Source organism: Bos grunniens, chromosome 1 (assembly GCF_055505025.1).
Source record: "Bos grunniens cultivar Pamir isolate PY7600 chromosome 1, Bosgru_T2T1.0, whole genome shotgun sequence".
In the NCBI taxonomy this organism is placed as follows: domain Eukaryota; kingdom Metazoa; phylum Chordata; class Mammalia; order Artiodactyla; family Bovidae; genus Bos; species Bos grunniens.
Window position 1 is genome coordinate 6,012,364 of NC_141165.1, and position 24,373 is coordinate 6,036,736.

A 24,373-nucleotide genomic window follows, 5' to 3' on the forward strand; every position below is an offset into this window, starting at 1 on the left:
TAAGGGGTCTGAAAACATAATGTAAATATTAAGTTCCTTTAAAAAATATTAATCCCTAATATTAGCATTTTTCCGTGATTTATCTCTTTCTCTTAAAAGGGCAAGTACCACAAACTATAAATTAAATAAAAACCTTTTTAAACCAAGAATCACACAAAATAAGCAGCAATGCTCTTGATATAGAAAATCAAATTAACTGACTATAAAGGACAATTTCTTCTATTATCTCTGCACTGAATATGAGTCAAATGTATTAAAAAACAAACCTATGGATGTCCAAAAGAGATGCAAACTTACTGTGGCAGCAGGCGGTAACACTCAAACGATTCAACCAAAGGGCCTTTTTTAAAGCAGTGGAGGGTGGAGTGTTATTTAAGTGGGGAGAGTAAGTCGAGGAAGACGGGGAGAAACGGGCGGCGGCTCCATCTGTCCCCTCGGGATCTCCAAGTCTGTCCCTTTGTGGCTTAGCTAACGGCTCCAGGCTTGAGGCCCCTTTTCAGCCTAAGCTGATGTCTCAAAAACTTCCCCCAACCTCTTCAGACTCTAAACCTGACTTAGTAGCTAGAAACTCTGCCCATGTGGTCTCAGCAGAGCTTAAGGGAAACAGGCTCTGCAACGTGGCAGTGCCCACGTGAAACCTGCAAGTTTGGGCGATCCGCTGGCGCCCGGCCCAGTCCTGACCTGACGGGGCTGCCCGACTGCGTCACTGTTCTCGTGTCTCAACACCAAGGGCACTGAACCCCGTGCCCTGCACTAAGTTAGGTACATAATTACAGAAAGGGAAATTTTTGGCATACTTCTTAAACAAGTATTTTCCCTGGACTCAGGTTATCGGTTCAACTTGCTTTTACAGACTCACGCTAATTTCAAATCAAAATATTTCTGAACACCATAAACCCTTTGGCAAGTGGATGGACAGTGAGATGTGGATGGAGAAGTTCCTGTGCTAACAGTGATCGATAAATTTGAAGGGTTCATTTTAGTGGGGAAGACCAAATTTTGGACTCTTGAAAATATAAATTTTGGCATGTTTTTAACAGCTTAATCTTTTTATTTTTCTCTCTTCGTGCATTTAATAAATAACGCACACTGGATAAAAGCAAGTTGATGGGCCAAGTTTCAGAATTTATAGTAGAAACTATAAAAAAACAGTCATGATGACCAAGAAGAGACACATTTCTCTGGAGCTGATGCACAGGAGATCAAGTCTCCAGGGTTAAACATCTAAGAAGGATGGCTCTCAAACACAAGGGAGGAAAGATGGGCCGGAGCAGGACGCATGCCACAGGAGTGCCTGTGACACGGGTCCACACACCGCTGAAGGTTATTCTGCCCACGTTTATCGTTAAAAACACCAACAAAAACACACAAAACCCCCTTAAGATGCTTGACTACAGTTTATTGGCTGGTTTGAATAACATTTTTAATAGCAAAAGAAAAATGCGTTTACATTGTAATAGCTTACAACCAACTTTCAACTGTCTTTAATACAAAGTAAATTGAGATCGTGTAAGTCATTTTAAATTCCTTATCTCTGTGATATATACAGTAAGAAAAGCGCCAGATACTGCTGTCTAGCTAATTCCAGCTGAGACACACACAAGGATGCCAGCAAGTTCCTTAGCCACCTTGCATGGGATCTGTTTAATCATGAAATAATAGCCATGATTCTGAAAACTAAGCAAAGGGATCTGCACTCACTCTGTTCTCTAAAAACACTTTTTCTCGAGTCACAGGGTATTGCTGTGTTTTTGCAAATTACACACATCTCCCGGGCTTCACTTCCAAACCTTAACAATGCCGTCCCTAGAGGCGGTCACGATGAAGCCCTGCGTGGTCTGGAAGGTGGCGACGTCCGTGATGATATCGTGGTGGCCCACAGGCAGGGACTCCGGGCCCCTCCGTGGGCCGTCGTCACTCGGTCCCACCTTCTGCTTGTTCTGAATCTCCTGTGTGGTGGTTAAAAGCAAGAAGGCCACAGTCAAAGGCGGGAGCACATCCTGCCGCCTGTCCGCACCCCTGCTTCTAAGGAGCACTGCTCTTTGTTTAGGCTGGTGCTGGTTCGAAGGAGCCACGCTTCACAGAGGCACCGCAGGGGAGTCCAAAGTGAGGGTCTAGGTGTCCAGTCCCTGGACTCCATAAGCACCACTTACAGACATGGAAACTTACAGACAGGCTGATAACCTGTGAGTGCTACCTCTGTCAGCTTCAAAGAACAAAGGGGAAGAACTGAGAGGCAGTGACGACCCAGGCTTGGACACACGTATGTGTCAGACGCTCCAGCCCTCCCGAAGCTCGCTGCCACTCATGAGTCCCCGCACTGCCGCTTACAAGCCAGCTGACCTGAGATGAGCGACACAACCTCGATGTGCTCAACTTTCTCATTTGCGGAAGGAAGATGATAAAGGCACGGAGTTTTTATAAAGGACCCGGCAAGTGTTCAAAGTGCTTACTTTGGCTCATGTAATTATATGTGCACTTTCTATGTTTATTCTACCTTAGTAAACTCGATTTTAAAAATACAGAAAAGTCAAGAGAAAATAAAAATTTTTTAAATTCAAAGAAATACTGCCACTCTTGGGCAAAGCCATTTATGATATTTATGTCAGCCGTTTTTGTTCCTACAAGAGTTGACAGGAAAGCAAGGAACGCTGATACCTGGACAACTTCAGTGCCTTCAATGACCTTCCTGTAGTAGGACACGGACGGGGAGCCCGCGCTCCCCGCGACGATGTAGGACCTCTCTGGGTAGGCCAGGTCCCAAAACCTGCGGAGGAGGAGAGAAGGGGTCATTGTGTCGCAGGAGACAAGGGACGGCTGATCACTGACTGACACTCGTCAATGCTGGTGTGTCCTCTTCTGTGTTTGAAATAGAGATTTTCTAGAAGAGCCTAAAATCAGTTACAAATGAAGTATTAACAGCTGTCCCTGCAGGGTGTGGATGACTGCAAACATCATCCCACTGCTGGTATCTGCAGTAAACACCACCTTGTGGTAACCACGGTATTCACACATTTAACTGCCCTTCTCCTTTCAAGTGCTGAATATGAAGTCTCTTTACTGTACCTTATTTTCATGTCTGAGCCGGCCGTTAGCAGGATGGGGTTCCCATCCGCAGGACTACAGTAGAGCCCGTGGACACTGTGAGAAGAAGGCTTAAAGGAAGTAAAGAAATAGAGAGTCAAATGTTGCCCATGAAGGATGCAGCCATTTCTAGAGATAAGTCAGCTATTAGCAGTTAACTGAAGAGACCAGAGACAGATCACTTATGTCTTAAATCTTTCTTTGGGAATTTAAAATACATTTGTTCTGTATCACCCTGAATGAAGAAGCAAAGCCTCCTCAGCTTCCTAAAACTTTCCATTGGGAATGAGAAGGATCCCAACTAAAGGAGAGAAAAAACTTTCCTACCCTCTGCCCCAACAAAGCAGCTTTAAAAAGTTATGTATGACAGGGTCACGTTCCATTTTTCTAATGATCTAAGCTTTAATCTTTCCTTTTCTAATTAACCCAGATTCTATTGGGTTCCAAAGAAACATCACACACCTTATGGGGCTGGGAGCTAGAACACCCACAGAAGCAGACTTGGGGAACTGGAAAGCAGAGGGCAGCAAAGCCCGCTTAACACTTACTTAGTAAAAACCCAAGCTTAAGGCACAACCCCAAAGCCCAACAAGGACCACGGCTGGCAGAGACGCCCAGCCAAGCTGGGGATGTGGGAGATGGCCTTACCTGTAACTCGGACAGCGGGGGAGCACTGCTGGCCCAGAGCGTGAACCTTCGGTCGCCTGTCTCCATGTCCCACATGGACACCTCGTTGTTGCCCTGGACAGCTGAGAGAGACAGGCCAGTGTTACTCGGACGAGGGCTCCGCTCAGCGAGTCCACGTCCTGGCAGAGGAAGTTAGCCTGCACACATTTCCATTTGCTCCCCATCCTGTAGGAAATGCTCACAGACACTTTAAGTCATGCTGTGACCCTGCCTCCACACTGAAGTGCCAAAAAGAAATGTTTCTGCTAACCTACTGGTCAGTATTTTACTGGTGTCGAGCTGAGTGTAGAGAAATGTCAGGTGGAAAGCAGATTCTGCCCTCAAGAAACCTACAGTCTAGCAGGAAAGAAAAAAATACAAAGCGTAAGACAATGAGCACAGAAGAGAGAATGCAAAAGTCCATGTGCACTCAAGAAGGAAAGGTCACATCCGGTGGGCGAGATGGAGGCCGCTTTGAGGAGTGTGTCACTGGGACAGACACAGGGGACACGAAAATCACGGGGGGCAGACAGGATGGAAGGAGCAAAGCACACACACCCGTGTCCGAGTGTCATGGTCTGACTGGGGCACGTCTGTGATGGGGAGAGCGCAAGGAAGGGCAGAGGGAGATGCTGGGGAATGGTCCCTGCAGGCCTAGGAGGGGCTTTCTCGAAAGTACTTTTGAGCAGTGTTCTGAGGAGTGACAATACCCCAGCCTTCACTTCTTCACTAATGTTTACTGAACTGACTATGTTTACTGTGAGCCAGTCTCGGTCCTAGGTCCTGAGGAAGAGAGGACAAATAATGCAAAAAAAAAAAAAAAAAAAGAAAATTCCTTTTCACAGAACTCACACCCTAGTGGTGACAACAATCTCACAAAAACGCAGAGGCCCTAAAGCAGGAATCTGCCCTAGCTCAAGGAAAAGTTCAGAAAGCCCCTGTGGCTGGAACCGTTTCAGTGCACCTTTGGAAACAGTCCCTGGATGGTACATCCTCCTCAAATGACCCAACTCTGGGCATGCCATCTGATTCCTGCTGGGACTGGCCAAGAGGGTCGTGAGGAAGCAGGAACAGGGCCCATAGAGCCTCCAGGCCATGGGGATGAGCTGGGCTGTTCCGTGGGAGGCACTGGCAGGTATGGAGCAGAAGAAAGAACAGGCTAGGAGGAGCGACTCATTAATAGGAACACGACACGCTGTCATCTGGGAGAGGGGACGGTGGTGGGAACCGTACAAGGGGGTCGGCTCTGGACACACTTTAAGGCAGGACACACAGAGCTGGCTGATGGATGGGAAGTGGGAAGAGAAAGGGAAAAGAAACCAAGGACGATGTCAGGGTTCCTCGGGAGCTTCAAGCTGAGTCGGCTGCCATTTCCTGGGACGATACTGCAGGTGGAGCGAGCTTGTCTGGGGGGAGGCGGCGGTGGGTGGGGGGCGGGTGGACAGGAGACGAAGGGTCCGGCTTGGGCAGGTCAAGTTTCAGCTGGCTGTCAGACATCTTAGGGAAGATTTTATTTTCTAATTATTAGACTTTTATTATTAAAAATGATGTTGAGATTTAACAGGAGTGATATGATCTTAGGTACTAATGTTGAACAATCTTTGTTGACTAAGTTGTCACCCTTCAAAAAATAATGAGCCAAACTGAACTTGAAAAGTAGAAGACCAACAAAACGAGCAGATATCCAGATAAGCAGCTCACTAACTGCTTTCCTTTGCATCAGTTTCCGTGTCTTTAGAAACCTATGCCCTTCTCAATACACAGGGAGGCTGAGGTGCTGAAGCAAATCTTCAAAGATCAGTATTACAAATTTTCTCTTTGTGAGTGACAAAGCACTTCTGTTCTTAACTGTCTTTAATTTTTTAATTAATTTATTTTAATTGGAGGATAACTACTCCACAATATTGTGACGGCCTCTGCCAAACAGCATACATGTGTGTCCTGATCCCGAACCCCTCTCCCACCCCATCCCTCTGGGTGGTCCCAGAGCACCGGCTCTGAGGCTCTGCTTCACGCATGGAACCTGCCCTGCCGTCTGTTTCACACATGGTGATACACATGTTTCAATGCTATTCTCTCGATTCATCCCACCCTCGCCTTCTCCCAGAGTCCAAAGGTCTGTCCTTTGCGTCTGCGTCTCCTCTGCTGCCCTGCATGGAGGATATCAGCACCGTGTTCTAAATTCCATATCCGTGGGTTAACAGACAGTATTTGTCTTTGTCTTTCTCACTTACTCACTCCGTATAATAGGCTTCAGGTTTACCCACCTCATTAGAAGTGACAAATGTGTTCCTTTTTATAGCTGAGTAGTATTCCATTGTGTGTACCACAGCTTTTAGGGAAGATTTTAAATAGGTAGATATAAAAACATGAATAAATTTGGTACTGTTTTGCCTGGGACTGGATGTGCTCACACAGGGAGACAGCACAGAAGGACCAAGACTAAGCCCTCGGGCTGGCCACAGATTAAAAGTAGGAAAAGGGGAAAAAATAGCAAATAAATCAACAAAAGAACCTAGAGAGTGACGTCCTCAATATCAAACAAGGAAAGTGTTTCAGAGAGAGGAAATGATCAACCAAGCAAGCACCAAGTCCTGTAAGACGCAGGATGTGTCATGGCCATGGGAGGAGGCAGCGTGAGTGACCGTGACAGCAGGCGTCATGGAGAGGAGGGGCGGGGGGATGGAGGGGGCGCGGGAATGGAGGCGGCGCGAGGAGAGGAGCGGCCGGGGGAATGGAGGGGGCGCGAGGAGAGGAGCGGGCGGGGGGCCTGAAGGGGACGCGAGGAGAGGAGGGGGCGGGGGAATGGAGGGGGCGCGGGGCCTGGAGGGGGTGCGAGGAGAGGAGGGGCGGGGAAATGGAGGGGGCGCGAGGAGAGGAGGGGGCGGGGGGGCCTGGAGGGGGCGCGAGGAGAGGAGGGGGCGGGAGGAGAGGAGGGGGCGGGGGAATGGAGGGGGCGCGAGGGGGAGGGGGCGGGGGGCGGGCCTGGAGGGGGCGCGAGGAGAGGAGGGGGCGGGGGAATGGAGGGGGCGTGAGGGGGAGGGGGCGGGGGGCGGGCCTGGAGGGGGCGCGAGGAGAGGAGGGGGTGGGGGAATGGAGGGGGCGTGAGGGGGAGGGGGCGGGGGGCGGGCCTGGAGGGGGCGCGAGGAGAGGAGGGGGCGGGGGAATGGAGGGGGCACGAGGAGAGGAGGGGGCGGGGGGGCCTGGAGGGGGCGCGAGGAGAGGAGGGGGCAGGGGCCTGGAGACAAGAGACCAGGAGGAAACACAGACGGTAAGCGCCACCGCTTATCTGGCACTCGCTGTGTACCAGACCGTATGCATGACATGTGTTACCTCACATTCTTCCAACTCTGCTAGACAAGTTTTTTAGCCACATTTTACAGTTGGGAAAAATGAGTTTCAAAGAGCTGCCCAAGTGTCTTGCCTAAGAATCTATACAAGGAAATCTGAACACCCAATAAGAGAAGGGGAAGGAGGCTTCAAGAAATGCAACAGAAATGGCAGCTGAGGGATGACCTCAGGCTTCCAGCTCAGATTTCCAGGAAGATGATGGCAACTAAAAACAGGGAACACAGGAGAAAGACGACAACGGGAAGGAAGCGGTGGTGGACAGGAATGGACGGTGGTGGTGTGACTGATGAGACTTCACAAAAGACAATAAATGAGAAACGACACTGAGATATCCGTGGCAGGAACTTCCACGGAATCAGAACTGACCACAAAAGCCAGCATTTGGCTCACAGGTAAAAACTCTTAAGGTCATGAACCTGGGCAGCAGGGTCGTCTGCCCCGGCCCCGCCAGCCCACCCGCCTCCTACCTGCGATCACCCAGGACTGGTAGAGCGGGTGCATGGAGAGGCGCCGGACGCGGGCCCGCGACGGGTGGCAGTGACTGGAGATGGGCAGCTGGAAGCGCATGTCCCAGCAGGCCATGGTGCCGCTGCTCGTGCCTGCGAGGGGAGAAGCGCAGACGTGACTGCCGCAGGCTCGGCATCAGTGCGGATTCCCCCTGACGTTACGTTCAACCTGGCTGGCCACTTAGGAAAGAGGCTTTACTTCCGGGAAGCTGCCCGCCCCACTCCTCGGTTCCCAACAGCACCTTTAGCCCAAAGGTACAGAGTACTAGCACAGTGCTACCACAAACCTAGCAAGTGTGAAGCGAGAATGAATAACTCGTTAATGACTGACACTTACTAACTGCCGAAGGCACCCGTGGGAAAAACCCAGAAGGCCTAGAGAAGACATGAATCTGATAAAGCAAAACATTCAGACTGCCTTAAGTAACCAGAGGTGGTTTACTAGCGCTCGGTAATCTCAGTCAGCCCTCAAGCAGCAGCAGCTCTGCAGCCGTCCTCAGAGCTCAATCTCTGCCACGTGCCCTTTTCTCTGAAACCTTCTGGAGACAGGCATGGCTGTCTGAGCACAGCAGACACTGGGGTGACTGCCTGCATGTGTGCCCACGACATCTGAAACCACACAGAGAGAATGCCACCCAACTCGAAGAATAACGTGCACTCTAATGCCAAGGCTGGTCTCCAGGTCCAGTGGAGACGGGGGTGGGGAAAGACCAAAGGGGCAGCGGGCCCCTCCGTCTCCTGGCCCCTCTGCAGGCCCCTCAGAGCTGGTGGGGCTGCATGAGAGCCACCGGGGCAACTCACTAACCTTGTGGCGCGTGTGACAGCTACTTTTCCAAGCCTGGCACAACATCTTCCTGTGCCAGGGCAGCTTAGTCTCGCAAAAGGCAAAAAATAATGCACTTCACACAAACCATATAAAATAAAGGGCTGATAATGTCGCAAATTCAAGACAGGGAATCTATTGAACAGAAACTAATATTCAAGCGTAGCAGAGTCTAATTCTTCTGAAAGAGTGTCGAGTGACAATGAATAAGCTCCAGTACCTTCTAAAGGGGCAGGTTCAAAGCCTGGCAGGGGGAGGGGGGCCAGTGAAACTAAAACAGGAGAGAAGCAAGGTCACAGGGCGGGGGCAGGGGTCACAAGGCCCGCGGCCACTGTTTGGCTCTCCTCCTGTGCTGGGCCCTTTCACCTCATTAAATCCTCAAAGCTGCCCTTGGAGGGAATGGGCCCATCTGAAGACGAGAACAGTAAGACCAGAAGGGTGAAGCAGCTTGCCTGTGGCTACCGGGATTTAAAACCGAGCTGCTCAAATTCAAATGTCCTCATCCCGTAAACCCAGCCTGTTGCTTCCCTGGCAGAGTAAGAAAATGCCAGCAAATCTGACCACTGTAGGGGCGCGTTTAAAAACGAAGGGACAGAGTAAATTGTTACACGCGCTGAATATTGACCTCACTCTTTCAAATTTGTTTTTTAATGAAAAAATTGAAATGTAAGTATTATAATAATTATAGGGGGGAAAAAAGAACATAGGGGAAAATTAGCAATGAAGACAAAGGAAAAGAGCTTTCTTAAGAGGCACGCCTGACAGTAGCATCCAGACCCAGGCGGGGACCTGAAAGGCAGCTCCCTACCGATGCAGAGCCAGCACTGGTGGATGTCCACGGCAAAGGAGGTGATGAGGCCTGCCTTGAGATCGTGCCTCAGCGTCCAGGCGTTGCTGGAGGAGCGCAGGTCCCAGCCCACCAGAGCGCCGTTCACAGTGGCGTAGGCCAGCACAGACTGTGCCCCGGAGCTGAAGTGATGCAGGTCCACCACGCAGCCATCCTCCTTCTGGTCTAGGACTCTAGGAGACACACGTCAAGAGGCAAAGGCTCATCCATCATGAAAGACACAGCACCCGCCTCCACTGCAGATCAATCTACCTTCTAACCATGGTCAAGAAACTCTGTGGCCCATCGAAGACAAGGACAGTTGAGCATTTTTTAAAAAATTACTTCAGAACTACAGAAGAGCTGCAAATGTAGTACACAGACTTCCATGTATCTTTCACTCACTTCCCCTCATGCTGATGACTTCTTTTATTAGAAAGAAGGATTTAAGATTCATTGCTGTTACTGCATGAATCAATCATTCGCTCCCTTTTATTACTAATAATAAAGTGAAGTAAATAAGATTAGTGATTGCTTTGTAAGTACTATTCCATTCCTTGATATACCTGTTTTTTGTTTTTTTTTCAAGCTGAGGGATTTTTAAACTAAAATAATGCCATAAACATGCTGGCTGGCTTTCTTGGTCAGTGCGTATCAGGCCTCTGCACACTGCTGTTTTGGCTTTGTTGAGGGTCAGCAGCATTGTCTGTGAGAGCCGGGCAGTGAATCTGCCAGGATTTAAAGCCACACGCATTTCTGCTGCATGTTCTTTTTTTTAAAACAACCCTTTGAAAATGCAAAAATCATTCTTAACATGGGCCATACTGCTGGCTGTAGCTTGCTAACTCCTGTCTTAGGCAAACAATTATAAACATTCTAACAATGACAATATTCCCTAAGGTGATGATGAAAAGTCCAAATGCCAAACAAACAGTGAAAAGGATCCACAGATCCTAAGTACTCAGAGCCAAGGTGACACGGGCAGACCAAATACGCGCCCCGCTCGGGGTTTCCTGGGAGCGCCCACCGCCAGGCAAAGCCTCCTGGGGCAACCTGCCAATCCAGAGAGTCGGTGTTGCTCAAAGTTGCTCAGTTGTGTTTGACTCTTTGTGACCCCTTGGACTATACAACCCATAGGATTCTCCAGGCCAGAATACTGGAGTGGGTAGCCTTTCCTTCTCCAGGGAATCTTCCCAACCCAGGGATCAAACCCAGGTCTCCCACACTGTATGTGGACTCTTTACCAGCTGAGCCACAAGGGAAGCCCAAGAATACTGGAGTGGGTAGCCTATGCCTTCTCCAGTGGATCTTGCCGACCCAGGAATTGAACTAGGGTCTCCTGTATTGCAGGCAGATTCTTTACCAACTGAGCCATCAGGGAAGATATAAGTGTTGCTCAGGGTAAACAGTAAAAACTAATATTCGCAATGAAAAGTGCTGTCAGCTTAAAGGCTCTCCCACACGAAATGTATACTCTGCTGCGGGGTCCTCACACCATGCACTCCGCCAAGAGCCCTCTGGAGATTTACGCCATGCAGAGGCTGCTCTGTAACCACTCTCTGCTGAAAGGACTTCTTAGTTCAAGATTATTATAATGGGTCCTGGACAGAAGCTGCCCAAGTCTCTTTAGTGAATGTGTTAAAAAAAAAAAAAAAAAAATCTTAATTGGTAAAAGCAAAACAAAGAATAAACAAAATGATACAAAGAAATAATAAAGTCCCAGGTGACCCAATCGTCACCCCCTTCTTCCTCAGCTGCCCAGTGGAGGTGAGCTGTAATCCACTGAAACTGTGACGAGGCATCTGGGGGCTCTGCTTCCTCCCTGAGGGTCCCCACTGTGCCCACCCCGCCCTACGCCACCACCCTGCTGTGGGCACACCGGGTGGCACCCCCTCCAGGCCGCCTCCCCGATCCACCCGTAAGCTGGTCCCCCGTCCCCGGCACAGGGCATGCTGTCATCTGTTCGCTGGTCTGCCTCTCCCACTAGGCTCGTTTCTTAGAGAGTATAACAAACACATCTTACTCATTTCTGCAATTTTCCATGTGCAGCACACACTCGTCAGCTGAAAAATTGTTCTGTTTGACCTTTAAATATCTTACCTTGCATGGGTTTAATCTACAAGCAACCACAATCTGTAAGAAGTGGAGGAAATTCTTAGATAAAGCCAGCCAGGATCTTCTTTTTAAAATGATAAGCAAACAATATGACTGAACACTCTGCTCCATTCCCAGCAACTTCAGAGGCTTTACTGCCAAGTGACAAAATGCTGACACCACTTGTGAGCTTCCTTTAATGAAGAACACTCACATTTTCGAAACCAGCAGCCAGAGCTCAGACAGAAGATGTAACTGATAATTAGGTTATTCAGATTCCAGACTGGGATGAGCCACATGTTCAAAGCTGCCCTTCTGACCTTTGGACAAATTGGCAGAAATAGTTTCCTCAAACTGTGTGTGATAGATTTGAGTTGGAAACCCAATTTTATTCATTTCATGTGCTTAAAAACAGAAGTACATTGTCACAGGCCCTCAGCTGATCCAAACTATTACAGAAGGAGGGTTACATTATCCCAGGACACCAAATGCAGTTTAAAAAACACAAACGACAGACAGATACCTGCTTTGCAGAGGATGAATCTTGGGAGACTTGGGCAGCTTGGAGGCCTCAATCGCGAGAAGCTGGACGGCACCGTTATCGGACGCTACGGCTAAGTAGTGGGAACCCTGGCAGAATGTGAGCGTCTTGACACGGCCCCCGACTCGGCTATAGGTGAGAATAGACCTGCACAAAGAAAAGCAGAACTGCGTTTCTGAAAAGCCACGGAGTATTACTATCGCTGACATTAAACAGCCACAGGACTGTTAACAAACAAAAAATGATACTCTGAGGTCTGTTTCCCTCCTTGATCGTGTAACAAAAATAATCCCCCTCAGAAGCACTGGCACAAAACCACCTTTCCTTCTGATATTTTCAAGTGGCCGTCTTCACACGCTTCTCTCTGATCAAGGAAAGACTGTCCACCCTCCTTTCCAGCTGGACTTCCCTCACTGTGGCCTGACCCAGCTTGCTTCCTTTCTGCAATTCCTGAAGCCCTCCTCTTACCCCTGCAGTTATTCCATAATCCCGCAGATGCAGCCTGCCACAGCAGGACGGCACTGGCTTGGGAATCACAGGGCCGAGTTCCACTAACTGACCACCAGTATGATTTGAGTCAAGCCACTTAACCTGCACTGCACCTCAGTTTACCCGTTTACAGCCCAACATTTCTAAGCAGGACATAGTGTAGCTCAATTAACATGTAAATCATGAAACGTTTATTAACACACAGTATTACTGTAATATTCAGTCTCTCCCACACACACATTGACCCCTCAAGCTGTCTGTCCCCCTCCTTTAAATTTACCACCGAACTTCCTGAATGTGACGAGCGGTGCCTGCAGAGTTCCTCCTTCATCACCCTCCACAAGGGTCACATACTCAGCCTTCTAAGCGGCCACTCCTTAAAGGTCACAAGCCCCAAAACACCAAATTTATTCACCTTTATCTTCTATAATTTATTATACAAGTTAATACATCTTAAATATACAAAAACTATTAAAAAAAAAAAAGAAGTAAAAACATAATTCTAACACCCAGAGAGAAACACTTTTGTTGTTTAGTCGCTAAGTTGCGTCTGACTCTCTGCGACCCCATGAACTGTAGCCCACCAGGCTCCTCTGCCCACGGGATTTCCCAGACAGGAATACTGGAGTGGATTGCCATTTCGTTCTCCAGGGGATCTTCCCGACCCAGGGACTGGACCCAGGCCTCCTGCATTGTTAGGCGGATTCTTTACCACTGAGGTACCTGGGAAAACCACAGAGGAACACTACAGACATTATTATATAGCTTCCCAAAGAGTTTTCTATGCATATTACAGTATATTTATATTTGATTTATAAATAAATATGGAACATTTTATATATTAATCATGCCTCTCTAGTTCACTTTTTAATAGCAGCCTTGCTGAAATACATGTCATAAAGTGTAACATTTTAAAGTGTACAACTCAGTGACTTGGAGCATGCATGGGCATTTTATCCCTTCTATGGCTAAATAATATTCCATTATGTGGATATACTGTATTTGCTTATCCATTCAATAGCTGATAGACATTATGGTTTCCACTTTTTGGCTATTATGAATAATGCTACTATGAACACTCATTTATAGATTTTCATGTGAACAAATGTCTTCAGCTCTCTTGGGTTTATACCTAGGAGTAAAACTGCAGAGTAATAGGTAACTCTATGATTAGCATTTGAGAAACTGCCAAACCTTTTCCCAAACTTGCTGCATCACTCGACACTCATACCAGCAAAGTACAAAGGTGCTAATTTCTCCATGCTGTCTCCAGCACTTGTTCTTGTCTTTTTGATTAGTCATTCTAGTGGGTGTGATGTGGTATCCCACTGTGGTTCTGATCTGTATTTCCCTAAAGATGCAGAGTACCTTTTTTGCATACCTCCCAGTTACCCTTTATATTCTTAGGGGACTGGTTCCAGGACCCCCAGCAGATTCTAAAATCAGAATGAACTAGTCCCTCTAGGCCCTCTGTATCCAAGGGTTGCATATCAACAGAAAATATTCTATCCCTGGTTGACTGATTCTGCAGAACCCACAGGTATGAAGGGCCAACTCTATCTGAGTCCTCTGCTTTGTAATTACTTGTTTTCTTACTGTTGAGTTAAAACAGTTCTTTATATATTCAGAGTATTTATCTCATTCTGTGGGTTGTCCTTTCACTTTCTTGACAGTGTCCTTTGAAGTACAAATGTTCATAATTTTGATGAAATCACATCTATTTTTGTCACTGTATTTTCTGGTGGCATATTTCAGAAGTGAAAGTTGCTCAGTTGTATCCGACTCTTAGAGACCCCGTGGACCATACAGTCCATGGAATTCTCCAGGCCAGAATACTAGAGTGGGTAGCCTTTCCTGTCTCCAGGGGATCTTCCTAACCCAGGGATCGAACCCAGGTCTCCCTCATTGCAGGCGGATTCTTTACCAGCTGAGCCAGCAGGGAAGCCCAAGAATACGGCAGTGGGTAGCGTATCCCTTCTCCAGCGGATCTTTCCAACCCAGGAATCGAACCAGGGTCCCCTGCACTGCAGGTGGATTCTTTACCATCTGGGCTGCCTAAATCCAAGGTCATGAAGAATTACATGCCTATGTTTTCTTCTACAAGTTTTACAGTTTAGCTCTTACGTTCAGGTCTATGATCCATTTTGAAAAATTCTCTGCAAACCCATTCTTTTGTATGCAATTGCCCAGTAATCTCTACACCATCTGTTCAGGCTGTTCTTCCCCACACTCAGCTGTCCTGGCACCTATGTCAGAAAGCAGCGACCATAAACGCACCTCTGCGTGTCAGCTCTAGCCCACTGACTAATGCATTTATCCCTATGCCGGTAACACAGTGTCTTGACTGCTGTAGTTTGGTGGCCAATCTGGGAGTGTGATTTCTCCAACTCAGTTATTTCCTTAAGACTGTCTTGGCTACTTAAGTCCTTTGCATATCTTCATGAATCTTAGGATCAGAATGTCAACTTCTGTAGAAAAGGGCAGCTGGAAATTTCATAGGGAAAATCTGAGGATCAATTTGGGGATGTCAGCTATATTAACAAACAGCAAAAGTTTTCCACTGAATGAACATGGGATGTGTTTCTACTTAGGTCTTCTATAAATATTTTAAAATATTTCTTTCAGTGATGTTTGTAGCTTTCAGTATTCAAGTCTTGTATGTTTCTGTTAAATTTATTCTTCAGTACTTCATTGTTTCTGATGCTTTTGTATACAGAATTGCTTTCTTTAGTTCATCTTTGGATTGTTCACTGTTGGTGGTGGTGGTTTAGCAGCTAAGTTGTGTCAGACTCTTCCAAGTCTGTGGACTGTAGCCTGTCAGGCTCCTCTGTCCATGGGATTCTCCAGGCAAGAATATTGGAGTGGGTAGCCATTTCCTTCTCCAGGGGATCTTCCCAACCCAGGAATTGAACCCAGGTCTCCTGCATTGTAGGCAGGTGATTTACCAAGTGAGCTATGAGGGAAGCCCATAGTTCATTGTTAGCACACAGAAATCCAAGTGACTTTTATACATATAAATACAATATGATCGTATGTTCTACAACTTTTTGTTGAACTCATTTGATAGTTCTAATAGGTTTTTCTTTTTATTGCTTACTGACTGCCAATACAATTTTACTTCTTCCTTTCCAACCTGGATGCCTTATATTTCTTTTCCTTATCTAAATGACCCCACTAAGAAACCATGAAAGCAGTCAGAGTGGACATTCTTACTTACATGGCTCGCCTCACGGGCAAGTGTTCAGTCTGTAAGTATGATGTTAGTGGGCTTTTCATAGACGTCCTTATCAGCACTAAACTGTAACTACTTGAGTTGCTTTTAATCATAAAACAGTGTTAGATTTTAACAAAATCTTTCTAAGAATCTTTTGAGATCATCTGTGGTCTTCATCCTTTATTCTATTAATGTGATATATTCACTGACTGATTTTCAAATGTTGGAAAGGGTTTGCATTCTTGGGATAAACTGCACTTGGTCATGGTATATTATCCTTTGAACATGCTGAATTCCGTTTACTAGTATTTTGTTGAGGATTTTAATGCCCATATTACCTGTGCATCTTGGTCTACTGTTTTCTGGTCATATATTTTGCCTGGTTGTGGTATCAGGGTAACACTGCCCTTATAGAATGAATTACAAAATGTTCCCTCATCTATTTTTTTTGAAAAAGTTTTTGAAGGATGGGCGTTAATTCATTAAGTATTGGTAGAATGCACCATGAAATCATCTCAGCCTGGGCTTCTCTTTGTAGGAAGTTTTTCTTTTAATTACTAATTTAATCTTATTGTTATAGGTCTAAATATTCAGGTTTTCTATTTCTTATTGATTACCTCTGATAGGTTGTATCTCTCTAGGAATCTAATCTGTCCATTTCATCTAGGTTATTTTATTTGTTGGCATACAATTGTTCATAGTATTCTTCTGTGCTCCATAGCGATGTACTCAACAGTAACATTCCCTCTTTCCTTCCTAGTTTTAACTTTAGTAACTCTCCCTTTTAAAGGTTTGCCAATTCTGACCTTCCCAAAGAACTGAATTCTGCTTTTGCTGGTTTTTCTCCGTTATTCCCTATGTCATTTGTTTCTTCTTTGGTCTTTTATGATTTCCTTCCTTCTACTTGCTTTGGGTTTACTTTGCTCTTCTTTTTCTAGATTTAAGGTTAAAGCTAAGTTACTGATTTATGATTTTTCTTCTTTTTAAATACAGCTGCATGCAGCTATAAACTTCTTCAATACTCCTTTAACTGCACCCTTAAGTTTTGGTTTGTTGTGTTTTCATTTTCAGTCACCTCAAAGTATTTCTCTAATTTCCCTTTGAGCCATTGGTCATTTTGCCATGCGCTGCTTAACCTCTACAAACCTGTGAATCCCCCGAATTTCTGTTACTGATCTAGTTTCATTTCACCGTGGTTAAAGAACATGTGTGTTGATACAGCTCAGTGCTTTTAAATTTACTGAAGCTTGGTGTCTGTCCTAGATAATCTGCTGCAGTCGGGTAGAGTGTTCTATAGATGTCAGACCTGATAGGTCTGCAATGTGCTCAACTCTTCTTATGGGAAGAGCATTAAAATCTCCAACTATTACTGTTAAACTACTTTCCCCTCCAATTTTGTCCGTTCTTCCTCCATGCAGGGGCTATGCTGTTAGCAGCGTGTTTGTAATTGCTATGTTTTCCCGATGGGATGACCCTGTTGTCATTATAAAATATCCTTGTCTATCTCTAGTATCGATTTTTGTGTTAAAATGTCTGAGATAAGCATAGCCACTCCAGCTCTTTTAGAAACTGTCTGCAGGGTGTACCGTTTTCAGCCCTTTTACTCTCGCACTGCATCTCTTGAATTTAAACTGTTGTCTCTTGTGGGAAACAGTCATGTCATGTTTTGTCTTACTTCCTGCCAACTCTGCCTTTGACTACGTTTAACGTGATTAGAATAAGGTAGGGCTTAGGTTTGACACTGTGCTATTTGTTTTCTCTGCGTCTTATGTGAGTTTTGGTGGTTGCTCTAGTCCACCGCTGCTCCTGTGTGTTATAAAGACATCTTCCAGTACATGATTTCAATCCCTAATTTCCTCTATCACACGTTTTTGAGTTTTACTAAATGTTTTTAAGGGTTTCTTTTAGTGGTTTCCCTGGAAAATACAATCAACATCTAAACACAATCAGATGAGCACCAATTTTGCTCCAATACATCTGCTCCCTCCTCCCTTGTCTGTACTATTACTGTCATACAAATTACACCTTTATGCACTATAAACTCAATGCAGTTTTATAATTATTTCTTTACATAGTCTTCTTTTAAATCAGACAGCAGAAAGAGTTACAGAAAAAAACTAACTTGTACTGTCTTATGTTCACTCCTGTATCTATTGATACCTTTACTTGATGCTCTTTATTTCTTCATGTGGTTCAAGTTAGTCTCATGTCCTTTCCTGTCAGCACGACAGACTCCTTTTGGTATTTCTTTCAGGTGAAATCTTCTGGCAATAAATTCCCTGTTTTTATTTACCTTGGAATATCTTAATTTCTCCTTTGTTTCTGAAAGACAATTCTGCTGGATATAGAATTACTGTCAGTCTTTTTCTTCCTAGACTCTGAATATATCATCTCACTGACTTCCAGGCTCCACCATTTCTGATTGAATGTCAGCTATTAACCTTACTGAAGGTCCCTCGTACAAGATGAGTCTCTTTGCTCTTTTGCTTCAATATTTTTCAACAATTGCTTCAACAATTTGCTTATCATGTCTCTCGTATGGCTCTCTTTGATCTTTGTCCTATTTGGAGTTAGCTGAGCTCCTCAAATGTGCAGATTAATGCTTCTCACCAAATCTGGGGGCGGGGGCGGGGGGGTGGTTCAAGCCGTATTTCCTCCAATGTTCTCTCTCCTTGCCTTTTGGGACTATCATGTGTATGTTGGTACACCTGACGGTGGTCCACAGGCCTCTGAGGCTCTGTTTGGTTTTCTTTATTCTCTTTTAGTTTTTATACTTCTGAATGGATGTCAACTATTTTCTATTTTCAAGTCCCTGGTTTTTTCTCTCGCCAGTTGAAATCTGCTGTTCAGCCCTGAACTCTTCATTTCTGTTATTATACTTCAGAACGCCAGGATTTCTGTTTATCATTTCTATCCCTTTATTGACATTGTCTATTTGTTGATACATTTTTCTCATAATTTCCTTTTAATCCTTTAGACATAATTTCTTCTAATTTTTTGAACATATTTTTAATCACTAATTTAAAGTCATTGTCTAAAAAGTCCAATTTCTTGGATTAGTGAGGTACTGTTTCTATTGCCTGCATTTTTTCCTGTATATAGGACATACTTCCCTATTTCTTTGCCTGACTTTTAACTTTTGTCCAAAACTAGACATTTTAACTGGTATGTATTGACTTCGGAAATAAGATACCAATGTTGTCACTGCTTGTTTAGTGACTTGCCTAGAGACCAATCCTACAAAGTCTTTATTTCTCATGCGTGGCCACTGAACTCTCGCGTCAGTTAAATTAATGATCAGCTAATGACTTTCCTGAGGTCATTAAAGAATCTGCCTGCCAATGCAGAAGAAATGGGTTCGATCCCTGGGTTGGGACGATGTCCTGGAGAAGGAAATGGCAACCCCCTCCAGTATTCTTGCTTGGCAAATTCCATGGACAAAGGTGCCCGGCGGGCTACAGTCCATGGGGTTGCAAAAGTCAGATACAACTTAGTGACTAAATAACAATGACATTCCTTATATCTCATGAACTGATGCGAGGTCCAGCCCTTGTGAGGCTCTCCGTGCTAGCTGTGGCACACCCTCAACAAAGCAGTTTACAGCTCGGCCTCATCCTTCATCTCCTGCTCACACAGAGACTCAAGGTCAGCCACAGCTGAGAACCTGCAGCCTCCAGAGTTCTTTCTTGGGCTTATACACAACCCTGCAAGTGCATGTGGTCTTATAGACACCCATGCATACATCCAAACTTTTCAAAAGCCCCCTACTGATATCACACGCTTGCTTTAAAGTTTTTCGTGAGCCTCTTCTTAGCTACAACTGGGACTGCCACCTCAGGCAGCTGCAATGTTAAACAAATCCCATCAATAATTTCAACAAATGCTCCATGGGTAGAGTTTTTCCTCAAAGAACAAAGTAACAGCTCAAACGAAGACAGGACAGGCCCTGATCGTGGCGGTTTACAGCAAGCTGGTCAAATGGTGATAATTCTCTGGAAACGGGGCCTTGGAGGAGTTCAAAGCCTTTACGACCCCTCCAGGGGCTACTAAGCTGTTGGTTTTCATGGTTACTGTTAAGTTTTCCAAAGCCACTGTACAGCTTGGAAGTAGTGGGGGATGAAATCAGGGCTCACATCCATGGCTTGCTGTTCTGAGAGTCAGCCGTTTTTCTCAAACAACAATTTTCAGATTGATGAAGGACTTTAATTTCTAGAATCCTGAAAAAGTTGATTTTGACAGTTTTTGACAGTTTTTGCCAGTGTTCTCATTGTTTTTAAGGAGTAAAATAATTTTGAAAATTCTTACTCTGTCTTTCTAAAAACAGAAATCCTACATGAGTTCTTAAACCAACTTCTCAAAACTGTATTTTCACAGACTGTATCAATATAGTCCATACCAAAAAAATGTATTTCTACAGCAATCACTTTATTACCACAATAATCACTTACTTATCCAGTTTCTCTCCTTCTGCTGAATCTTTAGTTTGCTCCCAGTTTTTTATAATTAAAAAGAAGGCAAGAAAAGACAACACTCAGAATGGGAGAAAACAATAAGTGAAACAACTAACAAAGAATTAATTTCCAAATTATACAAGCCACTCATGCAACTCAATACTATAAAAGCAAACAACCCAATCAAAGAGTGGGAAAAAGACCTAAACAGACATTTCTCCAAAGAAGACAAACAGATGGCTAATAAACACATAAAAAGATGATCAGCATTGCCCACTATCAGAGAAATGCAAATCAAACTACAGTGAGGTATCACCTCACATGGGTCAGAATGGCCATCATCAAAAAATCTACAAACAATAAATGCTGGAAAGGGTGTGAAGGAAATGGGCCCTCTTGCTTTGTTGGTGGGAATGTAAACTGGTACAGCCACAATGGAGAACAGCCTGGAGATTCCTTAAAATACCAGGAATAAAACCACCTATGACTCAACAATCCGACTACTGGGCATATACCCTGAGAAAACCATAACTGAAAGACACATGTACCCGAATGCTCACTGCAGCATGTATACAACAGCTGGGACGTGGAAGCAACCTGGATGTCCACCAACAGATGAATGGATAAAGCCAGCTTTGGCGTATATATATACACAATGGACTATTGCTCAGCCATAAAAAGGAACACATTTGAGTCAGTTCTAATGAGGTGGATGAACACAGAGCCTATTATACAGAGTGAAGTAAGTCAGAAAGAGAGAAACAAGTATCATATACTAACACATATGTGGACTCTGGAAAGACGGTACTGATGAACCTACCTGCAGGGCAGCAGCTGAGATGGAGATTAGAGAAGAGATGTGTGTGCAGACTCAGCAAGGGGTGGGTGGGATGAATGGAGGGAGAACAGGGAAACAGATGCCCGACCATGTGTACACAGAGAGCCAGCGGGAGTTTGCTGGATGACTCAGGGAACTCACACTGGGGCTCTGTGACAACCTACAGGAGTGGGATGGGGTGAGGGGTGGGAGGGAGACTCAAGAGGGAGCTGTATATGTACCTATGGCTGATTCATGTTGATGTGTGGCCGAAATCAAAACAATACTGTAAAGCAATTATCCTTTGATTAAAAATAAATAAAAATGTTAGGGGAAAATAAAAGCCAATCTGAACAGCCTCAAAACTAAATATCTGAATTAAATCTTTCTTCTTCTTAGAATATGTTCATCATAAAGGCTTGTGATACATAAAGTCCAAAGCCTTCCATGGATGATGGATGTATGAACTATACTCACCAAAGGTCACTGTGTGAGAACACCCAATTGTTTTACTAGGCTTTCATGCCACTTGGCACTTTTACTGCATTTGAGAGCTGCTGATAAATCTAGATAGCATATTCAAAAGCACAGACATTACTTTGCCAACAAAGGTCCGTCTAGTCAAGGCTATGGTTTTTCCTGTGGTCATGTATGGGTGTGAGAGTTAGACTGTGAAGAAGGCTGAGCGCCGAAGAATTGATGCTTTTGAACTGTGGTGTTGGAGAAGACTCTTGAGAGTCCCTTGGACTGCAAGGAGATCCAACCAGTCCATTCTGAAGGAGATCAGCCCTGGGATTTCTTTGGAGGGAATGATGCTAAAGCTGAAACTCCAGTACTTTGGCCACCTCATGCGAAGAGTTGACTCACTGGAAAAGACTCTGATGCTGGGAGGGATTGGGGGCAGGAGGAGAAGGGGATGACAGAGGATGAGATGGCTGGATGGCATCACTGACTCGATGGACATGAGTCTGAGTGAACTCCGGGAGTTGGTGATGGACAGGGAGGCCTGGCGTGCTGTGATTCATGGGGTTGCAAAGAGTCAGACACGAATGAGCGACTGATCTGATCTGATCTGATAAATCTCTTTCTTAAACGCTCCCTTCTGTTGCAGTATGACATAACTTAAATGGTTTCTTCTCTCTTCTTTTCTGACTGCTCTCTTCCTATCCCCAAAATTCAATTTTGTAAAGTTCAGGCCTCAGGTTAACCCTTTACTTCAGGGTAGCCATATCACTCAAAAACTTCAACTTCTAATACTATCTCAGACTCTAAACTATGTAATCCTAACACTGATAATTTCTTGCACTACTCTTCATTGGAATAACACTATACTTAGATGTTTTACCATCAAATTTGGCAAGTACCAAATACATCAGTGTTTCCTAAAATCGAGACGCTAAATGAGCCAAAAATGGGGGAGCACAAAGAGCATATATGGAAAATACAGTTTAGAATACTACAAAGGATTAAATTTTAAAAATCTATGTAAAAGTTAAAAAAAAAAAAACACAGCAATTTTTCAAGAATTAGTCCACAAAGGAAAAACTAAAAGTTTAACTGAAATAAGAAAGAAGCAAACGGCAGAGCTAAGATCCAGATGGCCTAAATCACCGATGCAATTCAAGGAGAAAGTCAGAGCTGCAATGGGGTGGTCAGCCAACATACTGCATGAGGGAAATACCCAGGCAGTCAGAAGGTACTAGTGAGACCGCCTAAGAAACACAGCACCGCTTTGAAGGCCTCCTTCTCCCTCATCAGCTCACAAAGGCACATGATGAGGGCAACACTTTCTATTCCCTCGCCCTCTTTCTCTCCCTGGACCTGGAATGAAGCATCTCCAAGCTAAGGCTTACAGTCTGCTCTTACAGACAAGAAAGCCCCCGTGTCCAGAGGACACCCATTCTCCTAAACATCATACAAACGTTCCAAAGACTACAGTTACTGCCAGCTGAACTGCCACATTTTCTGGTTTACCACTACCTAAAATATGACACGGGGACAAAGGCATGGCTCTGTGATAAAAAGCATCTGGAATTAACAAGAGGTTTCTGCAAAGTTAATGGATGATTCCAAGTTTTTACTTGAGAGGCTTACTCAAACCAATTAAACTTACCCTACTAATAAAAGCAAAAATGAATACAACTAATGATGATAATAACAAAGAACCATTTGGAAAATAGTTATCAGAGATTTTTAGAACATTAATCAAAATGCTAATAATGGTGGGGGAAAATCAAAAGAATGGCTGTAGGCAGGGAGGAGGCAGGCATTTTATGCAAAGGAACATGAGGGAACATTCTAGTTATGTTCTGTATCTTGAGAGTGGTTTTTAAGTTGCACAAGTTTGTGTATTTGCTGGATCTTTTGGAATGGTTAAGATCTGTGTGCTTCACAGCATACAAACTCTATGCCCAAGAAGAAAGGGAGAACTATAAACAAATATTAGCAATATACATGGCTGAAATTTTTGGGAGAAATGTTCTGATATCTGTGACTCACTCTGAAATACATTTTTAAAAGATGAATTGATAGGAAGATGGATAATTATACGACACAGCAAATAATGTAAAATTGTTAAGTATTTAGAGTCTTGCCACAAGCATGTGTGTTCACTGGAAAACCTCTCTCAAGGTTTGAAAATTTCATTTAAATATTGACCAAAAAATTGCCTCATGGAGCCAAGATTCTTTTACTGGTTTTCAACTTATGTTCTGACCAACGCAGTGCCAAGAGTGAATGAACATGAAAAATAACTAAGCATGCTGCAAAGATTAGAGCAGAATTAACAGAACAAAATCATATCAGGTCGGTAAGGAGTAAACTTATTAATTAGTTTATCAAAGATATTTTGTTGACCGTTTTGTGGTTACTGGTCAAATGGTCAGTGGTCAATGATTAGACATCAATGACTCAATGGTCATAAACTTGAGCAAACTCCAGGAGACTGGGGACAGAAGAGCCTGGTGTGTTGCAGTCCGTGGGGTTGCAAAGAGTTGGACACAACTTAACTGACTGAAAAACAGCATGGTCAATGAACTGATAATGAGAAAAGTACCAAAGGTTCCCCACATCTTTTCATGTACATAGATTCAATTTTGATTTCTAATAGCTTTCTTTTCGGATCCAGACCAAATTAGGCACACAACTACAAAGTTGTACAAATCTAAAATATCTCCCCCATTTATCATAACCTCATCATGCATATGTGAAGAGTCTTCAAGATTTCAACGAATAATTATGTCTCTCTTGACTGGGCACTCTTATCATTTCCTACTTTCTCTGTTGCTCACACTCCATCTAACCCATTCAGCAAATCTTGTTGACGCCAGCATTAAAACATACCCAGAATCTGATCATTTCCCACTATGTCCCCCATCTCGCTCAGTTACAGAAAAAGCCTCCTAATCCTTCTACCCTGCAACTCCTCAGTCTATTCTCAACACAAGAGCTAGAGTAATTCTGTTGAAGTTTGACTCAGATCATGTCTCTCCACCATGCAGAACCATCCAAA

General features: G+C 44.6%; 1 protein-coding gene across 4 annotated transcripts in view; it reads right to left on the reverse strand.

The window, feature by feature from the left end:
* Positions 1-1,378: 1,378 nt before the first annotated feature.
* Positions 1,379-24,373, reverse strand: part of PIK3R4 (phosphoinositide-3-kinase regulatory subunit 4) — a 78,769-nt gene continuing 55,774 nt past the window's right edge. For all 4 annotated transcript variants that reach the window (XM_086416223.1, XM_086416200.1, XM_086416232.1 and 1 more), the window contains 7 exons: positions 11,874-12,038; positions 9,239-9,450; positions 7,569-7,700; positions 3,733-3,833; positions 3,067-3,155; positions 2,659-2,767; positions 1,379-1,949 (listed from right to left, as the gene is read on the reverse strand). In XM_086416223.1, the coding sequence (XP_086272349.1) occupies positions 1,779-1,949; positions 2,659-2,767; positions 3,067-3,155; positions 3,733-3,833; positions 7,569-7,700; positions 9,239-9,450; positions 11,874-12,038 (979 nt within the window). In that variant the 3' untranslated portion in view covers positions 1,379-1,778. The remainder of the gene's footprint in view (positions 1,950-2,658; positions 2,768-3,066; positions 3,156-3,732; positions 3,834-7,568; positions 7,701-9,238; positions 9,451-11,873; positions 12,039-24,373) is intronic.